Source organism: Vanacampus margaritifer, chromosome 4, assembly GCF_051991255.1.
Source record: "Vanacampus margaritifer isolate UIUO_Vmar chromosome 4, RoL_Vmar_1.0, whole genome shotgun sequence".
NCBI lineage: Eukaryota > Metazoa > Chordata > Actinopteri > Syngnathiformes > Syngnathidae > Vanacampus > Vanacampus margaritifer.
In genome coordinates this window covers 20,713,420-20,736,484 of record NC_135435.1, presented here as the reverse complement: position 1 = coordinate 20,736,484, position 23,065 = coordinate 20,713,420, and the positions used below count along the sequence as shown (strand labels likewise).

The window sequence follows — 23,065 nt, the reverse complement described above, 5'->3', positions numbered from 1 at the left end:
TCAAAATTTAAGGTTGATTAAAACGTGTGATATGTTTTTAATTGCTCCCATTCGTTCTGATTCATGTGCTTTTTTTAACAGACTGTATGGAAAGGGAAACCATTCCAAAACCTACAATTTTGGCACAGGCACCAACTTGACAGATGCTTGGAGGTTTATTTTTACGACATTGGAATAAATGGATTCAATAACCTTGTCAGCAATTAGCTACTTACCGAGATTTATTTGCATTTACAAGGAAAACAAAAAACGGTAGATATGCGTCAACTCCACGTACAAGTAAGCTCATAATTGTTGTTCTGCAACTTTTCTTTCATTGCACCACTTGTGGTGAATTTCCTATGAAAAATGTATCAAATTTCAAACAGAGTCTGAGGCTCAATTCTTCACTGGATTCATTTTATTCCAAGCAGCCCCCAGAGTGTACACCCCCACCAGCTCTTTTCTATCTAGGCTGCATAGGAGACGTCCCTCTTGGGAAATATGCAGAAGAGAGGAACCCTTCAGTAGATGAAATCTCCCAAAGATAAGAGAGTTGACAAGAAACGCAAGTAATACCATGTAATACCGTGGAAATAAAAGCCTCATCAACTCTTTATTTTTGTTTTCTTCTTGTTGGGTCAACGGAATTGCAGTCGAGTTGGAACATGCCGTGGGCCTCAGCCTGTTTGTCAGTTCAGAGACAATCAGCAAATAGTACCCAGGTCACTACTACAGATGAGTGGGTCACAAATTTAGGTCAAGTCATGGCTTCGCATTCAACATAGGTGAGTGTAAAGCTGCAGGGCCGAGTAAGAAGATCCTTACTGTTGTTTTAGAAACACACACTTCAGTAGCATAACTATAATCTCAACTCTCTGCAACCTTTTTGCACTATGTTGTGAATTCACTTAGGAATTTTTCCACACTGCCCCGGCTGCATAATCAATTCAATTAGGTAATAGGTTATAAACATTAGCGATTGGGATGAGAAAGATGACCAAAATGACCAGCATTAGCATGATGTTGCAAAAACAAAAGTATAGAAAAAGAAACAATTCATGCACCAAAAGCAAGTCATAAAAAATAAATCACCAACACTAACATGCACTTTACAACCAACATGTGTGACACACTTGAAGGAACAACCCCCCCCCCCCCACACACACACACACAAACACACATTCTCTTCAATTCATTTGTCAACTGCAGTCTTACAGACGCCAATGTGTCTTCTGCTCTACTCATATTTTTAGATGAAAAAAGGATTAGGATTGGAGTTAAATTGCAAGGCTGCGTTAACTCAGAATTTGGTGAAAATTGATGCGAAAATGATACGTAGTGCATTTTGTATTGCAAAGTTGGTCAGAGTCACTTGACACTTAAACTGGCATTAACATTAAAAGTTACCGGTTAAACGAATAAACCATGAACACACAAAGAGAAGGCTGTTCGACAATTCTTCTGATTGTCTTGTTTGGCGGCTATTTTAATACTGCTCTTAATCTTCGGTGACTGGCAACATCCACATTTAAAATGAACTGACCTAAATGGTACCAAAGGTTTGTTAGCAACCAGACCAAGATCTGGCCATGACGTTAATAAAATTAAAATAATAATGATAATAACAACAAACATCTAGGGACTTTTTTATTTTATTTCAATCCATTCATCCCTCCGTACCGCTTCATTCAACAAGGTACATGCAAGACTTTTGTTATTTTCTCTTGACCCAAAAATATACAACCCAAGGATTTTTGTATTTTCTTAGACAATGTAACAATAGCTTTGGGATATTGTTTTCATTGCACTCTTACCTGAAATGGTCCACTGGGACTGATATCGAAGTATGCTTTCTTCCAGTCGGGGCCCTGATGACCTGACTTGGTCCACAACATGGTGTCCACTGAGGCAATACTCCTCACTTTCAATAGAACATTGAGAGTGCCTGTGAAAATGCAAGGCATATTTAGGAAAGCTGACTAAATACATTTGTTGGACATAGCACGTTAAAATTGTATTATTATTATTATATTTTTTTTTTTACACTTTCCAAAGACAAGTATGTTAAGTTAACTGAAGATTCTAAACAGTCCATACTGAATGTGAGCGTATAACTGTACTATACTGTAAGTGCCCTGTGATTGGCTGGCAATGACTCCAGGGTGTAACCCCGCCTCTGACCCAAAGCCACCTGCAGGCTCCAGCTCACACCCGACCCCAGTGAGGACAAGCTCCTAGCTATAAAGGACGGACTGACATTCAACTCCAAAGGCTTGAAACATTTCAAGATATTGACCCGTGTGCCGCACGATGGTTACTTTCCTCCCACATATCGAACCCAACTCATATAGTTGGCCATTGTGCTGACCAACTTACCAAGAGTATTAAGACCACATTGCAAAAGATTCCATCAGGCAAACCAAAAAAAAACGTCAATAATAATGGATTCATTAGTGGAGTAGTGGCTTTATGAACTCTACTGGAGCACAAATATTTCAAAACATTAACATACCGTATATGACAGGTAAATACTATATTTCCTCAAATAGTCACAATGTGTGTCATTAACCGAAGAAAAAAATAAATGCCTCCCTTAAATAAATATAGTAGAGTAAAGATGGAAAATGAAAATAATTTCAATTCAGATTGCAAGCGGAATCCTCCCTCCTTAGTGCCGCAAGTAAATAATAAAATGACGGCACACATATTTGGCGATTAACTGGCCATTCTTACGAACTTTTAATATCAGTATAGTGATTCACTTATATCACAAAGCCAAGTAACGACTGTTACAGCATCACATTTCCTCCCCGAGCTCCTATATACAAGCACAGAGCACAACTCCTCCAAGTCTCTTAGGCCTCAAAGTTGTTAAAGAAGCATTCATCTTGTTAAGAATTCCCAGACAGCTCTTAAGTGCAATATTAACCAACATCCAGTCTCTTAACGCATGCGTAGGCAGTGGTGCTAAGGTATTTTATGTGTTTCCATTTGGTGGGAGTCTGCTTTTTGCAAGAAAATTCATCACCCCATATGCCCACAAAATGTTCTATCCACTCTCGCGGGTGAGATTTGCATGTTTTGGAGGTAATGTGACTCAAGACTTGAAATAAGCAAGCTAGTAAGTAATTAACATTTTGTTCTGTCGCATGGGATGCATGCCAAGGGTAAGCGTAGTGTAAATGACACAACATTTTTTTTTTTCTGGAGAGCTCAGTAAGTCTCAGTCAGTCTCCAGAAGAAAAAAAAAATGTAAATGACACAACATTATTATTTATTGTGCACGCAAGATTTAAAAATCATGTTGGTTCAACCTGATTCAGTTGTTGCTCCGCTAGAAAATCTGATGTACTAGATGAGCTAGCCTACTACAGACCTTTAATGTAATTTAGACTTTTTGTTCATTGATGGTGTACTGGTTCACTTGCCTGACTTCTGGTTGATAAATTGTGTGAAGACGAGCCAAGGCAATGATGAAGAGCATGAAGAGCCAATTGCCTTTACTTTGGATTAATGATCCAAGTGCCAACAGCCTTGAATTAGGAGCGCAACATCTTGATCGGATGAATGACAACTACGTGACTCTAAAGTAGCTATCCATCAAGGAAGCTATTGCATGTCATAATGTCGGAAGATTAATAAAGCTAATTCTCACTATCACCAAACGTCAGCTCTGACTCCAATAAAACTGAAAAAAAATGACGTTTAGTTGATCGCACGTACGAGCGAGCGAGACACAGAGGTGGATTGCAGTTACGCTTTTGGCCAGAGAAAATCAGAACCATGTCAGGCGTGACATCACAGAATATATAACGCATGTGTTTTAATTTTCTTTATCTTGGGTTGTTTTGCAACTTAGTTCAAGAACCAGCCTTAGGATTCGGTGTTGAGAAAAGAACATCAGAAGAGAAGAAAACTCTGATACTTCCTCTTATAGTAGTGGCCAACCTATATGAACTATGGTGGGGTTTCCATCCAATTGTTTAGATTTTTTTAAGCAAATTTACAAAAAATTCGCAAAACGGACATGTGACTTATGCCCATTTGAATCTGTTCTTTTTTTGCGAATATTGAGAGGGAACTCCCCCGCTGTAGGTGGCGCTATTCACCAAAAAGATATGATCCACCAGTAATTTAAAAGAAGAAAAAAAGGAAGCGACTGCGCCATGCGATGACGTCGTATGAGTTTGCTTTTGTAATTCTTGATAAACCGTAGCGTTTCTTTGTTGTTTTCCATCTAAAATAGCATTAATATTCGCTTCTTTAATTAATTCCAAAAATATTTCTGTTTCATCATCCTCCCAAAAATACCTTACTTTATCATCCACCATTGTTTTGTGACCGCAAACGTATGTGTGACGTAATATCCTGTCTTGTCAGCGTTTATTCACAAAACCTGTTTCCATAGCCAAAATTAGCATTTTCCTTTTTTTTGATATGCTTTAAAATCCACCCCGTCCAAGCGTTCAAACTTTTTTTCTCGAATTTTGGGCCCTTTTTCGAATTTCTAGCGTTTCCATTCAGATTCATTTTTGCATTTCTTGAAAATTCAAATAAAAATGGGTGGATGGAAACCCACCTTATGTCTCTAATGCTGCATTCGAGGAAGGTGGTAAGTCGGACTTTTCCGACCTCCGATTAAGCAATGTGCACTGGAACACCCCTTTGAAATGGGAGGTTGGAGTTACAAAGTTGAAAAAAGCATCACTCTATAATGGCGACCCGCATAGAGACACAGACCATTAATGGGAAAAATATATATATTTGAAAGTTTTTCATGATAACAAACGGACCAATAACAAAAATGTTGCTGTCTGATCCAGGCATTACCAAAATAGCACCATCATAGTCTCAGATGAATGCAAGTATGGAGCTCCACAATGTTATGTGACAGTTTCTACCTGGAACCGATTATTTTTACTTCCTATGGATTTTTTTTTTAATCTCTTTGACTTTCGAGGTTCCATTGCACTCATAACAATAATTAACACTACCTCAGCCAGACACTTGTCAACATATGCCCAAAAAGTTTTTGCCTTTGTAAATCACACTGGAATTCTTTTAATTAAAAACCTCAACCAAACAATCATTCAAGTGAGGGATCATTTAAATAACCATTCATTTGCCTTCCATCACTGTGTTCTCAAAACAATCCAACAGTTCCAAGTTGGCTTGCCAGTGGCACTGAGGGGGGTCGGGAAGGGGGGGGGGGGTCCAAACTAAAGTACGACCACAGAAACATCATGAAATCTTGTTTATGTGCCGCTGCCAGGGAAGAGTTGCATTAAGCTGAACCAAACAAATCAGAACACTCTCTCCTAGCCAGATACTGTTTTACAACGCAATGGCCTTAAGAGAGCAAAACACGGAATATGCAGTACAATTATGTTTTTCAATAGCCTTCATGTACTTTCTCTTCAAACTGATGGAGTGCATGTGCATTGGCAACGGTGCTTTTGTGTCATCTGACATCAATGTGCTGATGGCCTTTCGGCAGCTGAAGCCTTTTTGCATCACCTTGCATCTCTAACACAGCCTTTCAAGCTCTTTTGAGAGCTTTATATAAATAAATAAAAATTCTCAAATGCTGTAACACTCATCCTCCATGCTTCCTTTCTCACTCTCATCTTACTTACCTCCACCTCCTCACTCCTTTTACTGGACCCCTTTACCTCTTTCTTTATTTTGTCGCGAGGAGCACCGCTGCGATTCGGCGGCTGCAGCGTGAGCTTGGCCGGAGAGAGGCAATTAAAGTGACAACAGATTGGAAGCGGATGGGGGAACAACAGCGCCGATGAAAGCGGATCTTGTCGAGGAGTTTGGCGTAAACTACTAGCAGATTGTTGTAATCGTAAGCAAGTGCTCGGTGACAGATGTTGCCTTGCTGCGAAACACCACCGCAACAAGACCACCAGTGATGAGAACTTTGATTTTATGGACGCCTCAGAGAAAATGGTCCTGTTTCTCGTAGAATTGATTACCTTGTAACATTTTCTTTTTGTGTTTTGTGTTCTCAATTCTAAAGTCTTCCTAAATACAAAAGTGCAAAGGCTTAAGCATTTGTCAACTGAGAAATCACCGGCCAAGAGTTTCTTCGTGTAATACAAAATTCTTCACAATGTGCTTTGGTAGTACGTTGCAACTCAATCTGCTGTATCTGATGGGTCACTAATTGACTTGGCCCCAATGCCAGCAGACTGTAACTGGTTCCTCCCTAGCCCTTGTGCCAGCCCTTAACAAAATTTCAGTAAACTCATTTCCTATGCACATTTACCTAATCCTTCTTTATTGAAAAAAAAATATATATATTTTAAAATTTAAGACATAGGTATAGGGTTTACTGGTGAACAAAATGAACAGGGAGAGTAGCCTTTCTGTCTGTCTTTACCTTGAATTAAGAAAGTGTTGTGCTCTTGTAGTTCCCATTTCCATGTAGCTGAAGTAAGGTTTGCTAGATTTTTTTATTTTTTATTTTTCATCCCAAATAATCATCACATTTAACATTTACAACTCTTGGCTATAACCGTTTTCCAACTCAAATCATTAAGTAAATCTGAATAACACGGGCAAGGCTATGCAGTTTTTTATTTTATTTTATCTCTTCCACTAATATTGTATTGTCCACATTACCCTACACATTTAAGATATTCCATTTCAATGCATCTTAGTTGGTCTCTGCTATTAAACACCATTAATTTGACCTTTCACTTATTCCACAAAATGAGAACTGGATTTGATTAGGAAATCGTTTTGTTAGTGAGCCTTTGTGTGCTCCGTGTTACGTTGTGTGCAAGTCTGGTGATGCTCTAATGGGAATACTGTGTGTGCACGTGTGTGTCTGTGTTGAGTTCTGCAGGCTCTGTGCTGGATGCCTTCTAGCTGTGTGACAGAGCATATTATGATGAACAGCTTACCCAAGTGACTGATTGTGTCGTGCCATTGCCATAAATCACACACCCACTGCCCACTTCAAAAACAAACACACACAGACACACGCGCATAAGGGCACAAGTGGAAATGTACAAAGACCTGCCACCCCCCGCTATTGTCTATATGTCAAACTGAGGTTCAAGTCCAAAGCTGAGATTTGCACAGAAGCACGCTGATGTGAGAACTTTCACTCAAGCACAGCTTGCCAAACCTCACGATTTTCTAAGAAGAGTCACATATTTCACTAACGCCTATTGTCACATTAATCGTCTATTTCTCCTGATTTTTGGAGTTGCAATGTTCAGATTTGTTAGTTTAATAGTAATCTTTCATCTGTTGGGCCGGATACATTAGGTCATGCATTCTCGAAAGCCGTTAGAGGACAGAATAGGAGGGACTTAAGGAATGGAAAGTAGCATAAAAAGTAGAAATCAAACAACAACTCAAATACCAACCCAATGGTACAAACACTTAACATTTTTGGCAACACCAGAGCGATGTCAAGTGTCAAACCCTGAACAAATATTTGATTAGCTTTTCAGTGAAATCAGTTCATTTCAGTATCTGCAGACTCTTTAAGAGCTTTTTTTAATGGTCATTTCAATCGAATTTTAGACATCGCGTTGACTAAAATTAAAACTTGAATGTTGAATCCGTCATTATTATTATTGTTATTATTATTATTATTATTATTATTATTATTATTATTATTATTATTATTTTATTTAAAAAAAAATATATATATATATATATATAAAAAATAATAATAATCCGTCCTTATTTTGATGTTTGAAGGTTGATACAGAGCTGACTTTACTGCATGTTCTATTGTGTTTCTGCTGAGGCTCTGGAGCGACTTTAAGTCTGTTATATATGTTATCGTCCCCTCATTCACTCACCTATGTGTTTGCCCTTCATGTGGTAGTAGAAGGAGACACAGTAAGGGACCCTGCCAGAGCCCTTGGGGCCCCTGACCGTGCTCACATTAAAAAGTGGAGAGAGCAGACAGGCCTTGTCCCCTTGAACTCGTGGCCGCGATGCTTCGATGTACATATAGTAGCCTGGGAACAAGAAAACCACATTCAGAGGTCTTCACTGCTGTGGATTAAATTTATTCCCCTTTCCTCACCCTCTTTGGTTCCGCTGCGATCCGTCTCCGGGCCTGTATTGGCAGACCGCTTGGGATTCTGGGTCAGGTGATTTTGTCGCGTCCAGTCAAAGACGTCGCTTCGGTCTTGTGAGAAACCACAAATCCTCTCATCCTCAAACCCGCACACGTGGTCTGGTGTGGGAATGTGGAAAAACCAGAGTGTGCAACTGTGTTAGATTAGCGATATGATATGCAGAACATTTGTGATAATGCAATATGTTTTTCCAGACAAAAAATATGCCTTTAAAGTCACTGAAGAGGTTGCACACTGTCATCAAGCATGACATTTCAGACATCATGACCTCATCATCATGTCATTTTCTGTGCTGATTCTTTTTTTTCTGGAGAGCTCAGTATTGTTCATTCGGTAATTTTACCGATTTGACATGTCCTCATCATTGCTCTCTCTTTTTTTTAAAATTTATTATTTTTATTTTTTATTTTTATTTTTTCTATGTGGGTGAGTATGTGTATGTGCATGTGCGTGTGAGTGTGTATTCATTAGTTCACCTAAACCGAACACTTCAGAACCCAGCCAGAGCCGTGAGGCCGTCAGGAGACCCGAGGAAGGACCAAAGAAAAGAAAGGAAAGTGAAGGTGCTGATTCTTAATTCACAGAATCAGACTCAAATTGGCATTTTGCAACCTGGCAACTGCCCTGCTTAAATCCGCCTGACATATTGGATGGGTTTATGAAGAGAACTTGGTCCAACCCCGAACTGACCCAACTAGAAGGCAAGTTTAATGAAAAAGCCTCCTGTGTGCCGGAGTGCTTTGTATCTTTGGTTTAAAATCAATACTTGCTAGCAGCAAGCCAGGAAAATGAATCAGTGGCTGACCTGGATTACTATTAAAGTGTGTTGCCCTTTTTTTTTTTTGTCGCTGTTTCTAATTCAAACCGCTGACCCAACTCCCACCCGACTCATATACATGTGTGCTCTGACACATCCTCCCAAAGAGCACAGTGTGACTTTTAGTGCTTTTCTTTGTGACGAGCACAGAAGTTGGACTGGAGCCAAGTGCAGTTTATCAACTGATCTGGACAGGGAATGCTCCGAGAATGCCACTACATAGATCACTACAGGAAATGTATGTGTCTGTAGTTGCTTGCAAGGGGTGTACATTAAAGAAAGCAAAAGGGTAACATTTTTGGAAGTGAAAGCCTTTGCAGTACAGTACAGTACAACCTGGTAATCCTAATCATTTTGGAGGTTGGATGTATTTTTGGCTCTGTAAATATCATTTTGAGTTGATACTTATATTTACAACTGTTTTAAATTGTTCAATCCCCGCTGAATGAATGCACTTTATTTTGGAGTCAGCCAGTTCTTCCTCAAGCGTCTCCACTTGGTCCAAAAAGCTGCTGCTTACATCCTAACTGGAGCTCGAGAGAACATATAACTCAAATTCTGGCCTCCCTTTACTGGCTCCCTGTTCACGCTAAGAGTTAGTGTTAAGATGACTTTGTTTTCAAATCTTTCAATGGTCTAGGCCCACTTTACCTCTCTGAGCTCCTCTACCCTTAAGCACCTGCCCGATGCTTCAGGTCAGCGGACCAGATGCTACTGAGGCTCAAAGGGGGGCGAGGCTTTTCCGCTGCCGGTCCGTCCCTTGACCTTCCGTCAAATGTTAAGCAAGCCCCTTCTTTGTCCTTGTTTAAAACTCGTCTTACAACACATTTGTAATGTTTTGCTTTCGACTCAGGATGAGGCTCAACATTGTTTTTGTTCTATTGTAAAGTATTTACTGTCTTTCTATTATTTATTTAATGTTTTAACGGTCTTTATTTTCATGTCTATTTTTACTTTATGAACAGACCTACATGGTTATGGTCGTTTCTAAAGTCCTCTACAAATAAAGTTGAGTTCAGTAGAATTATCAAGATTTACTAAGTTAAAACACTAAGTATATTTTTATTGTGCTACTTGTTTTTTCATGTAATGTTTTTGTTTTACACATTTAATGAAGTAAATGTAAATGACATTATTAGTTAAGATTTGTTTTCAGTTTTAGAACTGTTTAAATGGAAAACGTTTACAAAGGAAACCTCATCCAAATCGATACTGAGGTGGAAACTTACTCCACTTACAGTAATTTCTGGACTATAAAGCGCACCTGACTATAAGTCGCGCTAGCTAAATTTGGGGAATACTCGAGTTTGTTCCACATATAAGCCGCACCCGACTACTTTCTTTTCCATAATGAGGGTGCAAATTGTCTCGCTCTCGTTCTCTATTCTACTGTACTTGGGCTCACTTGGTCTGTTTTGCTCTGCCTGACACTCTTGCGCTTCCTTTATAGAGCGCGCCCCTGTTATCTGATGGACCTTTGTATTAGCCGCAGTGTCGAATGCAAGTGAAAAAAGTAGCGGCTTAGAGTCTACAAGTTACTGTTCATCCCCGGTATAACAATGAACAAGTTATATTTTGCTTCAAAATCATCAAAATTCAACAGGCAATTTAAATGACCCAAACAAAAAAACAGAGCACCATTAGTGCTGGATGCTATTTGTATTTTTCCAAATGCATTTTCTTTGGCTTTTTTTGTGTTTATATCCATTCACAAGATGTTAGGTGATGAAAACCTGAGGAGTGTGCTGTCCTCAGGGATCAAATTGTTTTACACGCCCCGGGCAGTAGCCAGCCGCTCTGTGGCACCGTGTCTCAGATGTTAACATAACTTGTCAAACCAAGGAATCCTCTCACTTTCCGTAGTCCATTTACAAGAGTCCACATTTCTCGACACTCCTTGCACACCAATAATGTAATTTAAATTCTGCATTTTTTTTGCTTGTGTTTAGATAATGACATCACAGAAAGGTAAGTGGTACTGAGGCTCAGAGCTAAACATCTTCACATTCAAATGCACAAGCTAAGTGCAACATAATTAAGTCAGCGCAGCTATTGATACCTCAATGAACACACAGTATTAAGGTAGTTAGGCACTAATCTTACAAGGTATATAATGTATTAAGTATTTTAAAATGGTCATGGACCCAAAAATGTTGTTTGTTTTTCATTTCTTCAATGAGCCCAACATACACAATGTACACGTTTGTTGATCAGCCTAATCAAATTCCACATAATCAACACAGTATGTTTAATGAATAAAACCATTCATCAGGCCCTTATTCATTGCATCCCATTTACATACTGTATCTGCTGTATGTGTTGGTATTTGTTTCAATGAGCTAATCTATTACTATTCACACCCTGCTCCACCACACGCACTCATTTCAATTTGCACCGTTGTTCTCACAGTCTGTTCCAATCTGCAGTTGTTTCAATTGCATCGTTCTGGCAGAGCTGAGTGACACCCGTGCCAGACAAATGCTGTATGTCGCTTACTAAAGAGGACAGAGAATGTTGAGTGGGCTGATAAAGACAGAGGGAGGAAAAAAATGTGTTAAAATAAAGAAATTAGACAAAAAGAGAAGAACGGCGTGAGATGCGTTTGAGACGCTGCGAGTATATTCACGTAAAAAGGAAAGATGGCACAAACCTGAGATAAGATGTAGGTTTAATGTAGTTTAATGCTGCATTGGGGTAAAGCGGGGAAGAGGACAGATTGAACGAGTTTATGAGGTTTGACCTCAGGAGAAAAGAGTGGAACGTAAACCAAAAATATGGCTGACAAGCGCAATAAGGTAGTGTTTGTTTGTAAAGAGACAAGCTGGCTCTCAGCAGTCTAGGAAAACAAACCTTATCTTTTTTGGAACAATATTTTGCCAATTAGTTGCTGAGTGCATCATAAACCTAAGACAAATAAACACCTCCCTCAAATAGACACCTCTTTTCTCCCTTTTGTTAATTGCATCATATCCATCGGTTAAATGCAATAAATAGAAATGGACTGAATTCATATAATTAGATAATCCTACAATACTTGCATCCATTGAACTTGAACATGATGTCAGAATCGCCTACCAAAGCAAATGTCTGGAAATGAACCCCCTTAAATCTAATTTGCATAATAATTTGGATCGCAGTGTATGTCCCATAGATATCGGATTGGCTTGAGGTCAAGTTCCTCCACACCAAACTCATCCAATCGTGCCCTACAGTAATGAACCTTGGGCACTGAAAAGAGTCTTCCCCAAACTCTGACATCTCATAAAGTTGAAAGCATTAAATTGCTCAACATGTCTCGATGACTAAAACATTTTTTAATTTAGTAAGTAAGGGGTCGAGTCCAAATCCCAATTGAGTGATTAATTAACAGAAGTGTGTACAGTATGAATATTTATTTTCTATATGGCTATAGTGAACAGCCACCAATAATGGCTATCTTCCATTCCTGATATTTAGAACATGGAATAAACCTGCAATTATCATATGCTTCCTGTTCTGTAAAACAACCAGATTGGATCATCCCAAATCTTTACCAACCAATGTTGACACTTTTTGCCGCCATAAAAACATAAATTGGCTTTTGGAAGGAGAAGGAAAAAAATACAAATGTGCTGCTAATTTCACCACCCTGTCATCAATCATTTAACAGCAACGGGTTTCGAAGATTAGAAGAATATGGATGATGGAAAGCTGAGCGAGAGGACTCACCTGAGGGTCTTGGGTAGGTGTATGCTGTAAGAAAATGGAGTACTGGTTAACACATGTAGATAAGTAGAATACTCAAAAAAGTAGAACTTCTAAAATCAAAAGATTGTATACTGTATGTGGGAATTTGAAGTGAGACAAAAGTCGGACAAAGCTAAATTTGGACTGGACTCAAGCAAATCAAGTCTAATCCCTCATTAAGGATGCTAAAAAAAACAACAAACCAGGTTTACTTAAACTCGCTGTTTAAACCGGCAAAATCCCTTATATGGTTTTGACGTGAATTTATTTATCTGATAAACCAGAATCCATGGAAAGAGATTTATCTAAAATCTTACTTACTAATATTTGTAGAGAGGAAAATATTGTGCTGTTATGCCAAAAATATGCAAATGTTGACATATAGGGCCTATTCTCTTTATGCAACAACTTTGAGGCTGTTTCTGTCATTTCAGCCATGTCCATACAGTAGTCTTTCATTTTTGATGCAATATCGTGAAAGATGGAAATTACTATCACAGAGAGCCGTCTATATTCAAATCATCTGTCAGGTGAAAATTAAACAAAAATTCATAAAACTAGGCAACATTAGCAGTTAACAACAAGCTAGCTTCACATTTATTAGAGAATAAATGACAACCCTTTTTGATATCACCAAATGAATTAGCAAACAATTAATTGTTAAAAATATCAATATCTCTAAAACTAGAGCCAATTCAAAGAAACAGATGCCATTTTCAGACTCAGTGGCCCAGAATTACTCGAATCCTTAACATATCTTTGTCAATTGGAGAAAAAAAACCTGTGATTTTTCATGTTATAAATGAGATTTTACTACATGTTTTACTATTTTGTGATGGTAACTGTGCAATTTCCATTATTCATAATGACAAATATATCAATTGTGTGTGAAGAAAAAAACAACATTGTTAAAGGTCCATGTCGCGAGATAGAATTTTTGCAGATTTGCGACCCCTCTGGCAAAAAGCGGAATCGAAGACAGCGATGTGCACGCGCCAAGTGTGTGCCGAGACGTTAGCTAGTGGTAGTTTTATTGTGCATTGCTTATCATAAATAGACCCTATCGCATTTTCGTGACGAGGTCTTACCTTTTTAGCAAGAAGAAAGCAAGCTGTGGGTCCCATTTCATCCTCGTAAGTTTTTCCACCTACTCAAATATTAACTCTGCACCAATATTGATCCACATCCTCCTGCGACGCTTGTGCAACTTCCGTTTTGCCCTTTTTGTCACACGAGAGTGTTATCTTTTCCTGCTCGGTATTCTGACTGTGGTCGGGGGACGCAGAGGAGATTTTTACTTCGGTCAGAGTCACCTCCGTGGACAACTCCCGTTGCATGTCGCCAAACTTTCGGCCCGATGGTCGAACAAAAGGAGCCACCGGGAGACGGAGGGTCGCACTGCGGTATTGGTTTATTATTATTTTGACAGACTTTTGTATCCGCTGTGGCACACGCTTGTCTTTTCCCACGGACTCGGAGAAACACTCCCAAACACTTCCGCCTTCCCAGCGCTTTCGCGGAGCACGCGACTGACTTCACGCTCAGGGAAAAAGCTTTAAGATTCGGTCCCGAACCCCCGATCATTATTTCACTCTACATGAAAAATAGGGGCAACAGCCATTGTGCTACAATAGTGCCTCCTGTCCATTATACAATTCTTTATTTATTTTTATTTTTTTTTTTGAGAGAGAGAGAGAGAGCTCAGTATTGTTCATTCGGTAATTTACCGATTCGACATGTCATCATCATTGCTCTCTCTCTCCTTTTGTTTAAAAAAAATATATATATATTTTGTATGTGCATGTGCGTGAGTATGTGTGTGTGTATGTGTGTGTGCATGTGTGCATGCGTGTGAGTGTGTACTCTTTAGTTCACCTAAAACCTATTCAAAATCCCATACCATCCACCTAAACCGAATACTTCAGAATCCAGCTAGAGTCGTGAGGTTGTCAGGAGACCCGAGGAAGGATCAAAGAAAAGAAAGGAAAGTGAAATCCAGCACCGACCAGACATTACATAACATTTTTTACATTTATTATACAATTCTTAAAACATGTGTGGGTGAAAAATATGTTTAGTTTAACACTCCACTTTGCGTCAATGTTGCGACATGCACCTTTAAAAATGTTTTTATTATTTTGCTTTAAAAAAAAAAATAAAATTTTTGTTGTTGTTAAATAATGCTCAGTTAATTTAAATTGCGAATGCATAGAAATGTGTTGTATTGTCTTTGATATGAGATGTTCCACTGTAAATGAATGTATGAGTACTCACGCTCTGAGTACTGGATGGTGCGACTGACGTATTCCCCCGGGCTGTAGGTGGTGATGGGGGCCAACTGGACCTCATAGGAAAGAGGTATTCTCAGGTCAGGAATGGTGTAGGACATCAGCACGCCCTTCTCTGGCTCCTTGCCTTTGAGGTCAATAGGCTTCGACAACACGTTCTGCTTATTCTGGATCGAACACACAGCAGTGTAGAGAGGCAGAGGCCGAGCTCAGATATAACGTACAAGAACATCTACAAGTGTGGGGGGAAAAGTTACTAGCAAGCACAAATAAATTCCCACAGTGCACAAATCCAACAAATAGGGTCACAAATACAACAAATCTGCTTGAGATGCAGATATAATAAAAAATACACTCAAAAGACTGCAGTACTGCCTGAATAACTCGATTTCCTTCCTATTCCCTCCACTGCTACCTCTGGATATATTTTGCTGTCTTCTACATCCCTTTCCTTCCAAATACTATAATTTAAAGATTTGTACTAGAGCACCAAGAGATTGTAAACGTATCCATCAGTGCCAGTAGCACTACTATCACCCAGCCACACTGACGGCTCCTTCCGGACAAAACTAATAAGTTAATGAGGATACAAGGTTAAGCAGGACATTTATTATAAATCCACACAATTCAAATATGATTAGATGAAAGCATCCCTGATTGGAACGCTGAAGATATGCACTTTGTGCTGTGGATAACCACTAATGGTATCATATTGATCAGTATATCCTCATATTATTTTACAACGGTGCATGCCCTTCACATTTCCATTAATGACCAAGGAGAAAGGGTACGAGCCAACTCTTAAGCGTTTTGCTAGCATATAAGATGACTCAGTTTTTTTTTTTTTTTTTTTTTACGAGATTTGCACTGGAATCAGTAAGAAAATTGACACATTTTGGCAGAACATGAAAAAAAGAACTATTATTATGATAAAATAATTACAAAATGTGATCCAATTCAAGAAAAAAAATGCAGCCCCAATGTCATTGGGTGGCTAATTTTGTATCAAATCAAGCTTTATTCATATTGCACTTTTCATACATAAAAATGCAACTCGATGTGCTATGCAATTAAAACATCCAAGGTACAACATGAAAACAAAACCTGCCTCCTCCCTCCAATAGGCCCACGATGATGTCCGCACTCACACACAACACACACAATCTGAAGAACTATGGTTAAAAAGGACATGGCGGGGCACAGAGAAACCATGTGAGGAAAACAATTTTGAACTTTGTACTGTTGGGTGTATTTGAAAAACATTCATATTTTATTCGTATTAACTCATTCACTGCTATTGACGGCTATAGACGTCAAAAATTCATTTGAACTATTGATATTAGTTTTTTTTATCTATAATTTTTTTTTGTGAGTATAAAGAGTATGAAAACCTAGAAAAAAAATGTATTGTACATTTAGAACAGATATACAATTTTGAATTAATCTTGAGTTAACTATTGAAGTCATGCGATTAATTACAATTAAAAATTTTAATCGCCTGACGCCCCTAATTTTTAGTAATCTTTTGGTTTAAAAAAGAAAAATATTATTTAAAAAATGTCTAGGTTTTCATACTCTTGTTAACAAAACTGGGGGGGAAAAAAGTTAAACTAATAGAAATAGTTAAAATGAATTTTTGACGTTTATAGGCGTCAATGGCAGTGAATGAGTTAATTACAATATTTTTTTTTATATTTAGATATCCAATTGTAGTTATTTAGCAGAATTTCTGAACAGAAAACAATTGTGGTTGTATATCATGCTTCATTAGGTCCAGTACAAAAACACATTACATAACCAATTGTCATTAAATCCCAAGTTTTAATCAAACTGGCAGACGTAAAACGTTAATCCAGTGGAGGCTGTTATCTTATTAAAAGTACAGTAAATCAGGTTTGAGTGTGTATTTTGTTGACACCATTTAAAAAAAAGAAACGCTTTTGCGGTGTTAGTCCACCCCCGTACACAAGGCTCCATTAGCCCGTGTATCTACCGCTGATCCTCGCTACTTAAAGACCTGACAGTCAGCTCCCTTTAATGTATTAGGTCAGCCACTCGACCACGACACGCTGGTACACCCACAGCATGCCATTATCAGGTAATTCATGCAACAGAGCTGTGTGTTTGTGCGTGTGTGTGTATGAATGAGTTAAACACCTGAAGTTCCACGGTGCTTTGTCTAACTATGCTGTCTTTCCAACATACTGCCTCTCAGTGTTTAATAATGTTAGTTATCTATCAACAACTAATTCGCTAAACCATCCCTTGTAGCAAAGAGATTTAGAGTTCATTTCTAATTGACCAGTGTAAAATATTTTCATCTTTCTGATCAAATAAAATAGTTAGAAAATATTGAATCCGTCTTTGTCATCAATCAAAAACTACACATAATTAAACACCATACAATTTCTGGTAGAAGCAATGTAAAAAAAAAATGCCACAAGATTTAGCCCTCTTCTCTTTTAACACATCAAAAAATAATAATATTCATGAAAGTCAGTCGCTCTCATGTAAAGTACATTATTTTCCTGTTGTGGTAAATAGCTGCAGTGCATCTGTCACTCCGTCACACTTCATATTTATATCAATTTACTACCAGTGCTAACATCCATTAATCAACATTTAGGCTCACATTTTAATGCAAAGAGTTACGCCCCGTGTTCATACGTGTAAACATTCGCACATCACATAAACACACTGTTCATAATGATGTGGAATTTAGTAGAAAGGTGTGTATGTAATATACTTTAAATATGTGGTAAGTGGGAGAGATGAGGAGTCAAGGTCTGTGAATACACACGTAGACATTTGTTTTGGTCATGGAAAATAGACATTGAAGATGAAGAGGGTCTTCTGCCCAGATTTAGTCATAACTGTTTTAATTTATTTATTTCCTCAGTAGAACTTTTATCTGTGGATGTGTCTTTGTGAGTGCTGTCGCAATTTCTGCTCGTGCCGGTTTGTCTGTGATGCCTCCTCTATTTCCACAACAATAGACCATTAGTCTGTGGTTGAAGTCAATGTGTATTGAATGATGTCTGTAAAAGTATCTCATGTCTGGTGAACTCCGGGGGGGGCTGTTTCCTGGGGGCTTGGGGGTTTTGTGGTACCGCCCTTCAAGATAGTATAAGAATGTTGCGAGTCCGCTGTAACTTCGCACTAGTGAGAGGCTGCCATTTTCTGGAAACTCACTTGTGCCCGGAATATTCTGTAGAAATAAAAGCTTCGAAGTGACTGTTCATCGATCTCCAGCCTGCATTCGGATAACCAACATTCTCACTACCCGAAAGAAAACGAACACGCGGAAGGAGAAGATTCTTTTCTTCAACAAAGATTACGGCAATAAGAGGAGCTCACCATTGTGGAACTTTTCTGAGATCTTAAAACCTTATGATGGCTTCCTCTGCTCTTAGTTGAGCTACTGCTCAAACTGTTTGCTTAGTGCCTTGGCCTGACTTCCTGTCTATGACACCAAAAAAAAGGACCCACTTGTGAACAACTTGTTGATTCCATTTTAAAGACTCAAAATAGCCAACAGATACAGCATACTTTCAATCATTCTTTTGTTGGCGGTAAATGTCGTAGCAGTACGGTTTTGCTTGTCAAATCCACTGATGGGGCGACAGAGAATGGTTGATTCCATGTTAAAAGGTTAAAAGAAATGTGGATTACGTAGGAGGAAGGAATGTTTGTCACTTGTGTTGCGTGTTTACTAGAGGTGGGAATCACAGAGTAACTTACAATACATTATTTTTCCAACAAAATCTATGATACACACAATATCGGAAGAAAACAATAAACGATACCTCACAATATCTATGCGTCACCGATGAAGGGAAAATACATCAAAATTAAATGACATACCCGAGTCTCCCAAAGTGCAAAAATACAGGTGAAAAGATACTCAATTACTTTTTAGTAATTTTCAACAATTTTCAGTCAAGTCTGACCGGGTCAGATATTCAAAATTCACTTATTGCTTGAACATGCCTTTTAATATAATACTTTCTGTAATTTCTCTCTAAATTTTCAATTCTTGAACAAATGAATTTCTATTTAAAAACACGTATTGATCTTGTTTTTAGGCAAAAACCTACTTATACCCCAGATCAGAAATTAGAACTGTAAGAAGAATGTGTATTTATTTTTATTTTTTTAATTCATTTAGCTTCAGCATCTTGTGCCCATTATTCAAAATGAGGCTTCTTGCTTGAATAATCAGTTTTATTATGAAAATTTGTAGAATTTCCTTCTACATTTTTAAGAGAAAATAATTGGATAGTTCATGCTAATAGGACAGATGCTTAGACCAACAACATTTATTGTAATTAATTTGAGATTTGACCATTTTAGATTAAGATACATCAAACTCGACTAACTCGTGTGAAATAAAAATTCAAAGACTATTTTCTTCAGAATAATCTGGGCATCGACCACAACTACTTCACACATCTCAAATAATATTGTACATAGTTCAAAATCAATAACTGTCTTGCAGTTGATCAACGGAGAGAGCAACAATATCGCCAGACAAAATATCCTTTCCTCACTAGAATCACACACCAGCATGTTACATTTCAAAAAATATCCAATAGAATCACCGAATATGTCCTTTTGTAACGATAACAAGCCAAATAATGTGTAAAAAGGAGTGGAAGATTGTGGAGGCATTCGCACAATAGAAACAGACAATTATGCATGTGAACTAAATATGGATTGAGAACATGAGAGGAGGCGGCCTCTTCAAATAATAAAGAGTGTGAAGTTAATTATTCTCTCATCCTCTATTAATGGATCTCTTTCATGACTTGATCCAGCAGTCTGCTGCTATGAGCCGTGTGTGTGTGTATGCGAAGTCATTGTTTGTGTGCGCGCATGTACGATTACAAGCTCTAGAGTTTTGAAAGAGATTAGAATTTACTCTATCTGCATTGTGGGCTACATTACATCCATATATTATGCAGTTAAGAGATTCAACGTACACCTTTAATTCAACATGATTTTGTTCTCAAATTTTTCATTTATATGATAATTGGAGGTGGACCACATTCGGGCATGAAGATGTTCGTCTTCTGACCAGACGAACCAGGTTTGAGTCCCAGTAGCTAAATTTATGGTTCACTTTACGTTTTTCAAAATTTTTTTATTTGTTTAATTTTTTTTTTTTTCTATGTGGGTTTGTATGTGTATGTGCGTGTGTGTGTATTCATTAGTTCACCTAAAACCTATTAAAAAATCCCAAACCGCTCACCTAAACCGAACACCGAACAGCTAAATTCATGGTTCACTTTACTATTTTCTTTGCTATTTAACATGGCTGATAGAGGACGCTAAACTACAATATGTAACACTTGGTCGTATTTTATGCATGTTAAAACGACCAAAATGGCCGTTTGTTGTTGGAGGACTTGTTGTGGAAACAGCCTTCATGTGTCTGTGTGTGAAAAATTGTTTAAAAATTAAATGTGGTTGCTAAGTAACTAACGCACTTGAATATTTATACACACCTGAAAATCACCCTTTAAAAGCATTTTTTTTCTCTCCCACGATTTGCTGGTATCCACACTTGAAAATTTAAGTAATATCCTCACACAATTTAACAGAATTGGATTTTTTTGTGTGTATATAGATGTTCTTTATCTCTTACCTTGCTAATAATTTTGGCCGGCAACAATCGGAGCTGCCCAGTTGTGGGACCTCCTTTTGTGTCACATGAGCCCCCCCCCCCCCAAAAAAAATAAAGCAGATCCCGAGATTTGTGCTGATGTTTACAGTACCGAATGTGTCCATCTGTCAAAGTCACCTGCGTGGTTGAACTGCAGTGTAAGCCACTCCCACAACAAATGCTACGTTCCTGCTAAATTCGTAGCCAAGATGCTGTAGCGTAGCTGACATATTTTTGATTACACATGCTAAAAAAATCAAGAACTGCCTTTTAATGTCTTATGTTCTGAGCGCACGATGCTGATGGCATAAATAGCCACTCAGCAAACCAATCAGGGAAACAAACACAACTGCTAAACAAAACACTTCACGTGATTATTATTTTTTTTAATACTTCAGATAAACCTAACAAGCAGAAGCCGACACGTGTGCTGCATGTGGGTGTTCAAAGGTACGTCAATTCTACAGTAAAGACGTCTGCTCCACAACGTCTGATATGAGCGCTTGCGTGTTACCGTCTCAATGTGTCCCCCGGGAGCCCCACATCATCGGGCATGTGCTAAAAAGATGGAGTGCCGAGGCGTTAAGAGGATGAGCCGTAGAAAGTGTTGCCGGAATAGATGGCTTGTGAAATTGATGTGGTATTACTTTTCAATGTTCTCCTCCTCTAGTTAATAGTGGAAGGGACCGTCGAGATTTAATGTTGTTCCTTTCATTTCCATCTTATTTCGTCCCTTTCAATCCCGCTCGCCGTTTTTCTTTTCTTTCCCGTCTATATTTGCGCCAAACAAGCATTGTTAATTAAGGAAGTGTGACTCAAGCTATATTTTTAACTTTGTAAAAACTTCAGGTGATATTAAATACAAAGGTGCTTAGTTGTACATTACATTTAGTCTGTCACATGTACTTTTTGGATAAATTGTAGTTGCCAGAGTATGACATAACGGCACAAAAGCCTCCAAGAGCAACGTCTTCAAAGTGGCTCATCTGCACGTTTGTTTGTTTTTAAATGATTTTAAGTCTTGCACTTTTAATCATGTAAAGCACATTGAGTTACCTTATGTACGAAATGTGCTATATAAATAAAGCCTCCTTGCCTTGCCTGCCATTACATGAATGACATCACAGCCTCACAATCAACCAATGCTCCTAAAAATGGCCAAAATTCAACTAACGAGAACTTCAAACTTCACAGAAAGTTAACTTAAGACCGCTTCTTGTAGTTGAATTTGTCTTAACTAATGTTATTTTTTATTTATTTTTTATTTTTTAGTATATCATTGTTTTAAGTGTATTGTTGGCCAATACCTGAATTTGCACATTCCTATTTTATGGTTATTTGACGTTCATGTTCCGATTACTCACCAGTTACTCAATACTTGAGTACATTTTTTTCTTTTCACTTACTTTTACTTGAGTAATTATTTGCAAGATTACTTTTCACTTTGACTTGCATCACAGTATTTTATTTACTCTTACTCGAGTACAATTTTTGCCCACTTCTGGGTAAATTCCATCAACATCTAAATAAATGAAAACTCTGAAGAGCTGGAGAGTTCCCGGTGAGCTGCGGGTTACAAAATGAATTCAAAGGGGTGTGTGTGTGTGTGTTATATTATTTTCTTTCCTAATCAGAGGACAACGCAGGGATCAAGGAGAGAAGCGAAAGGTCTGAGGCATACATTGTGAATTGAAATCTTAAGGAAGGACACAGCTCATTCTCCTCCTCTCTGTAGTGGTTTACTTCATTTGGCCAGCATCCCGGTATTAAAATGGGAGTAGAATCAACGATTCAGCTGCACAAAAGCATACACACACACATTCACTGAAGAAAAGCAGTCTTGAGGGAATGCATGTAGCCGCTTATATTATATCGTAACATTTCCGCTGTTTTCTCATAATACGCTTATCTTAGCCTTACTGTGTATGTGTGTGTTTTTTTTTATTTAACATAATGTTATGGGCTGGATCGAAAAGAGCTGTCACATGAAAATAAAGTAATTGACAGTTGTGAGAAGCGAGGCGATAAAAAAAATAAATAAAGAGGTGCATGCTGTCATTGTTCATTCAGTCTAAGTCCCCAATTGATTAACTACAAATTCACTCACCCTCCCGGAGCTCTTGAAGGCCCACGGTTACTTTGCATGCACACTCCACTACATACAGATCAAACAACAAGCAGATCTAAGGCGTGTGTTTGTGTGTGTGTGTGATGCGCAACCACTTTGCTGAGTGTGACGTGTTAACCACAAGCCCCAACTTTCCACTCATTTCACAGGCTCCTTCAGTGCATAAGTGTGTTTTTACTTTACCTTTAGGACATTAATCCTGTAGCCGATGATACGATCTGTGGCCTCTGGGTCTTTCTGGGTCCACTGCAGGTTGTAAGAGTAGTTGTTCCCTTTCAGAATCCTCACTGGGTTGGGCGTGTCAAAGTAGAATTCAGCATTGTAAGGTTTTGCTGGAGAGCATTG

At 38.3% G+C, this 23,065-nt stretch overlaps 1 protein-coding gene across 3 annotated transcripts in view; it reads right to left on the bottom strand.

Annotated features, from left to right (window-relative positions):
* The window catches only part of mdga1 (MAM domain containing glycosylphosphatidylinositol anchor 1), a 173,729-nt gene that overhangs the window by 19,553 nt on the left and 131,111 nt on the right, over nt 1–23,065 (bottom strand). For all 3 annotated transcript variants that reach the window (XM_077564192.1, XM_077564194.1, XM_077564193.1), the window contains 6 exons: nt 22,904–23,052; nt 14,914–15,094; nt 12,622–12,645; nt 8,042–8,194; nt 7,812–7,973; nt 1,797–1,927 (listed from right to left, as the gene is read on the bottom strand). In XM_077564192.1, coding sequence (XP_077420318.1) covers nt 1,797–1,927; nt 7,812–7,973; nt 8,042–8,194; nt 12,622–12,645; nt 14,914–15,094; nt 22,904–23,052 — 800 coding nt within the window. The remainder of the gene's footprint in view (nt 1–1,796; nt 1,928–7,811; nt 7,974–8,041; nt 8,195–12,621; nt 12,646–14,913; nt 15,095–22,903; nt 23,053–23,065) is intronic.